Consider the following 8,564-nt stretch of genomic DNA (forward strand, 5'->3'; position numbering starts at 1 on the left):
TATATATATATATATGAATATATATATTCTTAAATATTGCATATGAATCTGTCTATCATAATAATACTCAATTTTAATAACCTGAGACATTATAGATAAAAGGCTTTGTTCATTTCATGGTATGTTGTACCCATATATAGAACAGGCAAAGTTTGAAATATAAAACTGGCTTCTGAAAAGTACTATTTTGTCTGATTCAAAGCTATTTATACATTATTTGAATAATTTTTCTAATGTATATACTTATTTATAGAAAAGTTACTTGTTTAAATGTGTGTTTTTTTTCCCTTAGGACTGGAAGGAAAAATATATAAACCGTGATTATTCGAAGATTTTCACTGAAAATATAGTTGAGCAGGTTTGTACTAATAATTGTAACATACAGAGTGACATTCCTGTAATTTTAACAAATCTGATTTAAGTAATACTGCATTAGCAGGAATTTTAGATGTGGAATCGTTGATTGGGTGCAATTCATGAGACTTAAAGCTTTTAAATTTTTAATGGAGCCTAGCCTTAAAGCCTCACTCTTTAAAAAAAAAAACCAACCAAAAATCAATCTTTACCTATTTTACATACCAATCCCAGTTTCCACTCCCTCCCCTCCTCCTGCTCCCTCCATCCTACCCCTATCCACTCCTAGAGAGGACTTCTCAGGTGAAGCCAACAAAGTCTGACTAATCAGTTTGAGGCAGGACCAAGGCCCTCCTCTCTGTATCTAGGCTGACTAAGGCATCCCTCCATAGGGAATGGGCTCCAAAAAGGCAGTTCAAGCACTAGGGATAAGTCCTGGTCCCACTGCCAGGCCCCATAGACTGCCCCAGCCACACAACTGTCACCTGCGTTCAGAGGGCCTACTTTGGTTCTATGTAGGTTCCCCCACTGTCAGTCTGGAATCTGAACTCCCCCTAGCTCAAGTCAGCTGTTTCTGTGGGTATCCCATCATGGTCTTGACCCTTTTGCTCCTCCCTCTGTTGGACTGGACTCTGGGAGCTCGGCCCAGTGCTTAGCTGTGGATCTCTGCATCTGCTTCCATGAGTTACTGGATGAAGGTTCTATGATGACAAGTAAGGTAATCAATCTGATTACAGGGGAAGGCAGGTTCAGGCACTTTCTCCAGTATTGCTTAGGGTCTTAGCTGGGGTCATCTTTGTAGATTCCTGGAAGTGTCCCTAATGCCAGGTTTCTTGCTAGCCCCGTAATGGCTTTCTCAATCAAGGTATCTCTTTCCTTGTTCTCCTTCTCTGCCCTTCCCCCATCTCCACCCTCTAGTCCCCTCATTCACTCCCCACCTCCCCTTCACCCCTCCTTCTACCCTTCCTCCCTTCATCCCTCCCCCCTCATGCTCCCAATTTTGGACAACACACAGACATGCAGCTGAGCACTGGTACTCCCTCCAGCCACAGAAGCTGGGGGACCATTGATAAACAACGGACAGACAGTGGAAGCTTATCTTTGGAAAACACTGGATTCTCTTTCTTAAATAGTCCTTACTTAGAACGGCCTGTTAAACATGTGCTCTATTCCAGTGTTCAGAGCTGTCACTCGGATTCATTTCATCGGCTCCGTGTCACCATTGTTGTATGTACCAAGAGGAAAAAAAACACTGCCAATTAAACTGTGACAAAATGATTTTCCAGTGAAGATCTTCAAAAATGTCTGTATATTACAATCATTTCTGCTGTTGCCCTGTCTTCTAACCTGTGGCACTGTCTTCCAGCCTTGTCCAGATGTCTTTTGGTTCCCTGTACTTTCTGAAAGAGCCTGTGATGAGTTGGTCGAAGAAATGGAGCACTATGGCAAGTGGTCTGGGGGAAAGCATCACGTGAGTTGTGATTTCACGGGAAGAACTCATGGGAGGTGGGGCAGATAGCCAGAGAGTTCAGAGGACTTGTGCCTTTCTTGTTACATGTCTCTGAGACTGTGAGTTCAATGAATTGGCCATCAAGAAAAGTTTTTAGTCTAATTTTACTGGTTGCTAATTGTTTTAAATCACTCGGTTCCTGGGTTCCTTTCTCACTTATGAGAGCAATTACAGGTTAGCCATGAGGGACTGGTGTTGATTAGGAATTGCACATCTTCACTGATCACTGTTGTTTTCTAAGGATAGTTTTTTACTCCCTGTGCTCCTTTTCCTGGTGCACTGTAGTAAAAAGGCTATGACAAGCATCCCTTGTCAACAGGGTTTGAGTCTGTTTGTAAAAGGTGGTGCATGGCCCCCTTAATCCCAGCACTAGGGAGGCAGAGGCAGGTGGATCTCTGTGAATTCAAGCTACCAGAGCTAGTTCCAGGACAGGCTCCAAAGCTACAGAGAAACTGTCTTGAAAAACCAAAAAATAAAATATAGTAAGGTGGAATCTATAATTCTGCTTTGTATTTACATTCCATTATAAAACTTGGCAAAGAATAATTCCAGCATTGATTCTATGTGTCTCTTTAAGAAACCCCAGGGACAGACAGCCCATTTCTTAACTTTACAGTGGAATTTTGGGGGATATTGTGCCGCTTACTGCATTTGCATAGCTTGGTTCACAGCTTTGTAGCTGACCAGGAAGAGGTGCTTTCCAAATATGAGGAAGAACTCTGAGTCTATGGATGGTGGTGTGCTGGCCAGTAATTGCTGAAAGACTTGAGTTTCACCAAATTAAACCAAGGTTTGCAGGGCCTTTGATTCAAAGAGCACATCAGTGGAATCTGCCCTGAGGGTGATTATAAAATGTTAGTTCCAGGGTGTGTGTGTGTGCACATGAGGGCTGAGGGAGTCCATTTTTATCAACTTTATAGTGATATTGAAACTCACATCTACAGTCAGTGAGTAGAAAGTGTTTTCTCAGCGAAGCTCGCTTCACCAGTGATGCGCGTCATGTGCAGAGCTCTGTTGTCTAAACGGTCTTGATCTTGTCACTAAAACAGATGGCACACCATAATCAAACAACTGTTCACTTTATTGTACATTATGATTCTTGATTGAAAAAAGTAGGAAGATAATATCAATATAAATTGTCTTGTTGTATTAATGTTTGTTTCTAGGATAGCCGTATATCTGGTGGTTATGAAAATGTCCCAACTGATGATATTCACATGAAGCAAATTGATCTCGAGAATGTCTGGCTTCACTTTATTCGCGAGTTCATCGCTCCAGTTACGCTGAAGGTTTTTGCAGGCTATTACACAAAGGTAGTTGTCCTGATCCTCCTGCCTACCCGCTACCAGTTCCCTCCTAAATATGCTCATGCATTTGTATTGCTAAGCAAATCTACTGGCTTGCTTTCCTAGGGATTTGCACTGCTGAATTTTGTGGTAAAGTACTCTCCTGAAAGACAGCGCTCACTTCGTCCACATCACGACGCCTCAACATTTACCATCAACATTGCTCTCAATAACGTAGGAGAGGATTTTCAGGTAATTATGACAAACATTGAAAATTTCCAGGAACTCTGGCATTGTGGGGAAGACTCTGCTGAAATTTGATTTCCACTTGCTATTTAGATGGTGGGTTTGAATATTGCTACTGATTAAAAACATAAAATATTAAGTTGATGTATTTGTGTTTAACGTTTTAGGGAGGTGGATGCAAATTTCTAAGGTATAATTGCTCCATTGAATCCCCACGGAAAGGCTGGAGCTTCATGCATCCTGGGAGGCTTACACATTTGCATGAAGGACTTCCTGTTAAAAATGGAACAAGATACATTGCAGTGTCATTCATAGACCCCTAAGTTATTTATGTAAGTCAAACTGAGTCGTTCTTTGAGATGGATGACTGGCATCAACATGTCTTTGAAGTTGTGCTTGAGAAGATGAGAGGAATATTAAATAATGTCAACAGAACAACTTCACTTTGGGCCATACATTTGAAAACTTTTTATATAAAATTGTTTGACGTTTCTCAATGTCTGCTCTGAGCCTTAAAACACAAGTCGAAGAAGAAAGGAAAAAGTGAAAGTCGGTATTTATTTGTAATCTTTGACTGTCTCTGAAAATAATGGCAGTTTTTAATAAAATGGTTAGGTACAAAGGCTTCGGTGATAATAAGCCTAGTGATGTTTTCTTATTTAAGAAAAACCTGAAATTTTATTTATCATTGTGGAGAAGTATAGAATATGCTTATATATGAAAATCAGCAGTTCTGGAAACCTGGAATTTTGATGATTACTGAATTTATATGTAATTATTAAGCCATGTTGACCTCTGTGTAGGTTTGTTTTTTGTAATTAGGATGAAAACCCAAAGAAAATATTGCACAAATATTTTCCTCAAGAAACCTAGTGCAGGCAGCCAAGGGGAGCATCTCCATTGGAAATAGACTTAGTGTGGGAGGCGGTTCTTCCTTTCTGTTTGAAAGTAGACCCCGTGTTCCTCCAGGGCAAGCTCTCGGGGCAAGCTCTCGGGGCAAGCTCTCAGGGCAAGCTCTCAGGGCAAGCTCTCAGGGGCCTTTCTGCTCTGCACAGTGCTTCACTGCAAGTGTCCTTATGTCAAATGGGAATTTTGTTTCCTTCTGTTCTCCCCCCCCCCAATTCTAGAAAGTAGTGAGTAAAAAGAAGAGTTTCATTGAGATTAGTAGTACATTTCACAGTGTTTTTAAAAACTTCTAAAGTACTTGAATTTCATATCAGGAAACTGGTTTTTAGCCTTGTTTCTTACTTTTTACCCTTAGTTGCTCTTTTTGTTATTTTTTCCCTAGGGGTAGGGTAGTCTTTCTTACTTCCCCATAATCTATTTTTATCATTCCTTAATCTCTTTGTTGCTTTTCTTCTACCCCACGTTTTAAAAATCTCCACAGCAAAAAATTTTGATATCAGTTTTTAATATTTCTCTGAAAAAGGTTTAAATATCCTTATTATAGCTACTATTTTTAATTTAAAGGTTAAACTTGAAGAAAGTTTTTTATTCCCGGTGCCAAAATTCATTTTTCTGACTCTCTGTGTTAGAAAATGATGAAAAATAAAATAATTTAAAATACACATTGTGATTTTTGTATTATTGGTGTCTCTTTAGAAGAGAATATATTATAGACTGGTCTGAGAGCATGTCTGGACATAAGAGCTGTAGTCATTTAGCTTGGTGGTTTAGTATTATATCAGAATTACTACCTAAATTCAATTGCACATCTCTGTCTTACAGTGACCAGGGAGTTGGTATTTCTCAGTTTTTAGGAGTGGAAATGAAAGCCACTGTTTAATCAGCATACACATTTGTCTGGTGGTAGTTTCGAGTCTGATGATCCAGGCTCTGTCCCAGGCAATGAGTCCATAGTGCTTCAGCTGTATGCTTCCCAGGCAGCTGATTTGGGAAGGAAGTTGAGTCCTCTTCTTGCTCTCTCCCTTGTAGCAAGCTTTCTTGTTGCTGTTTCTGGACTGCCAGCCTGCAAACAATGACATCAAGACTTGTGTTGTTGTTGCTTTGTTTCTCAAGACGGTTTCTCTGTGGCTTTAGAGCCTGTCCTGGAACTCAGTCTGTAGACCAAGCTGACCTCAAATTCAAGAGATCTGTCTGCCTTGCCTCCCGAGTGCTGGGATTAAAGGTGTGCACCACCACCAGTGACATGGAGACTTCTTAATTATGAAAGCTTGGCCTCAGCTTAGGCGTTTTCCCAACTAGCTCTTATAACTTAACTCATATATATTTTTTTTTAATCTGCATTCTGTTGCATAGCTAAATTACTTCTTTTTAGTGGGGCACATCTGACTTGCTCAGAATCTGCTAGTGAAATTGCTCACCTAGATTCCTCATTCCAGTTTCTCTCTTTCTGCTCATAGGTCCCACCTGTTCTCTCTTGTTTAGCTATTGGCCATTTGGCTCTTTATGAGCCTATCAGAAGGCACCTTAGACAGAGACACATGTTTGCAGTGTAAACAAGTATTCTGCAACACTTCTTGGTGGCCCTAAATATCCAAAGTGGGTCAACCAGATTGAGAAAATGTTTTAGTAATGATTTGTGATTTTAATTACTCTTCACGCAGAGTGTTCACAATATGTAGATCTGGTCTGGCATTGGTGCCATCCAGTTGCACCAAATTGTAAAGCAGTGGAGTTCTTTCTGCAAGCTAGCCTGGCAGCCTATGTCACACTGTTCAGGGGAGGCGCCAGAAGCCAAGCATTGTCTCCTCTGTGTTATAGTACATAGGCTGTCACCTAGTGTGATGCACATCATGCCATGGTTCCAGAAATTGAGTAAAGACTACCAATTTAGCAAATTTTTGTTTTTTTAATATCATTTTTATGAAATAATATAAAGTGTATCTTGGAGTCATACGTTGTGAGAGAAAACAAGTAAACCTCTTATAAGTAGGTCATGCCGTCTAAAAGATGGAAAAATGTACGGTTGACTAGATGGAGAAAACTGACTATTGAGACACGGTGGGAAGAGTTTCTGGAGCCACTTCTGAGGCATGATAAATGCTTTCTCTTTTAGGAATGACAAAGTGTGACAGATATCTCTAGAAGAGAGGCATATAGAGGGGAAGTGTTCTATTAGACTATCTTAAGTGTCTCAGAGTTTCTATGACTGAGACAAAACCCCACAACCGAAAAGCAAGTTGGGGAGGAAAAGTTTATTTGACTTATAGTTTCACATTGCTGTCCATCAATGAAGGAAGTAAGGACAGGGACTCAAACAGGTCAGAATCCTGAAGGCAGGAGGCGATTGACGCACGGCCATGGAGGGGTGCTGCTTACTGGCTTGCTCTAGCTTGCTCAGTCTGCTTTCTTATAGAACCCAGGGCCACCTGCCCAAAGGTACCACCTACAATAGCATCCCCCAGTTGATCATTAATTGAGAAAATGTCTTAGAGCTGGATCTCGTGGTGACATTTCCTCAACTGAGGCTCCTTCCCTCTTTGATGACTACAGCTTGCGTCAAATTGACACATAAAATCAGCCAGTATGCCAGTTGTATTAAAAACAGATCCATCTCTGTCTCTGTTTCTGTCTATCTGTCTGCCTGTCTGTCTTTCCCTCTGTATGTGTGTAAAATATTCTGGAGAGCACATAATCCTGTGAGGTCCTGAAAGCATAAATGGATTTTGTGCTTTTCTGCTGTTGCCTTGTTGCTGTAAACTCACTATGTAAAAGCATCTAGAAGCGGAGATACATTTCTGGGTGTGTGACTGGACGGCTTTCAAATCCTCATGAAGTTGTCAGGTTTTCAAGGTACCATTTCCATTTTTATGTTTTCCGCTTTATTCCTCTTTTCTTCCTTCCTTCCTTCCTGTTTGAAACCAGAACTTGCATTAATTTACACTTGTAAGTGCATGGAAAAATCAGTATGAATGTTGTCCACCAGAACAGATACTTCCGTTCTAGTATTGCAATTCCATTCTGCTTTACCTTTGAAAATCTCTTATCTTTTATGAAGTGGGGCTCTTAGGAAAGGGGTCCACATTCCCGCTTCCCTCTCTGGCTCTACACTCGTTAATTTGCCTGTTTGCCAAGATTGAAGAGTGTATCTTAGGTGTCACTGTTTGGACATGTTCATTTGGAGTGTGGAACCTGTTTGCACAACGGACCTCTTTATGTTGCAGACAAATCGACTAGAATTTAAAATTGCTGTTCACAGTGGAGAGTCAGTCTGTGTAAATAACTTCCTTTCACTAGGTGCTGTTTTAGAAAATTAAATTATTTAAGACACCGTGAATGCAGGCTTGTCAGCACTGTTTTCCTGTGGCCTTTCAGAAAACAAGTGTAAACTTGGGACTGCTAGTAAGAGAGAGACATCGGAGGAAACAAACTAGCGGGAAATGCATAAAGGCTTTTTGTGGATGTGTACGTTTATAGAAGGCTTGAGCTTTGAACGCAGATGTAAAAAATGATGAAGAGAGTAGAAAAGTACATGGCAGGATGCTCTCCTAATGCAAACAAACTGCACATGGTGCACACCTTAAATCCCAGCACTGGGGAGACTGAGGCAGGTGGATATCTGAGTTTGAGGCCAGTCTGGTCTACACAGTGAGTTCCAGTACAGCTAAAGCTACACAGAGAAACTCTGTCTCAAACCAACAAAACAAAACAAAATGCGTACTCCCCCCCCCCCCAAAAAAAATGCAAACTGAGCTGTGGTCTGAGCTTGGAGTCCTGGGGAAGGGCTCTTGCCTCACAAGACCCTGCACTCAGCTGTGAGGGTGGTTTTCTTGCTGACAAACCTGTGACACTCATATTTATTCAGGTAGTATATTAAGAAACCAATGAGCATGTTTTGTTTTCACTGACAAATAGGTATTTTTGAATGTTGATAGTCTTTGTAACATAGGAATTTCTGCCTATATAATGGTTAAAAAGATCAAACAGTTCATTAATTTTGAGTTCAAATAGCGTGCCATAAAGATAGGTTGCCGTCCTGAAACCTCAGTCTAAAGTAGATGCTACTTTATCACTTAGAATTAAGGCGTGGAGAAGGTTTCCTGTAGATTTGTATAGATAGGAAACTGCTCTGTGCACAACGGCATAATAACTTTTAAAGTAACTTTTAAAAATGTCCTTTATAATGTTCAGTGAACTTCCAGACAGACTAGCATCTCTCAGAAGAGCACACGGGATCAAGTCACATGGTGGTTGTTACTGGCCAG

The 8,564-nt window shown here is 40.6% G+C and overlaps 1 protein-coding gene across 2 annotated transcripts in view; it reads left to right on the plus strand.

Annotated features, from left to right (window-relative positions):
• Plod2 (procollagen-lysine,2-oxoglutarate 5-dioxygenase 2) overlaps nt 1-4,962 on the plus strand; it is a 65,347-nt gene extending 60,385 nt beyond the window's left edge. The window contains exons 16-20 of one of the 2 annotated variants that reach the window (XM_005366656.3): nt 293-358; nt 1,721-1,825; nt 3,031-3,177; nt 3,277-3,402; nt 3,564-4,962. In XM_005366656.3, coding sequence (XP_005366713.1) covers nt 293-358; nt 1,721-1,825; nt 3,031-3,177; nt 3,277-3,402; nt 3,564-3,719 — 600 coding nt within the window. In that variant the 3' untranslated portion in view covers nt 3,720-4,962. The remainder of the gene's footprint in view (nt 1-292; nt 359-1,720; nt 1,826-3,030; nt 3,178-3,276; nt 3,403-3,563) is intronic. The other variant, XM_005366657.3, reaches the window with a different exon arrangement.
• The last annotated feature ends 3,602 nt before the right edge of the window (nt 4,963-8,564 follow it).

The sequence above is a fragment of the Microtus ochrogaster genome, unplaced genomic scaffold (assembly GCF_000317375.1).
Source record: "Microtus ochrogaster isolate Prairie Vole_2 unplaced genomic scaffold, MicOch1.0 UNK12, whole genome shotgun sequence".
Classification (NCBI taxonomy): Eukaryota; Metazoa; Chordata; class Mammalia; order Rodentia; family Cricetidae; genus Microtus; species Microtus ochrogaster.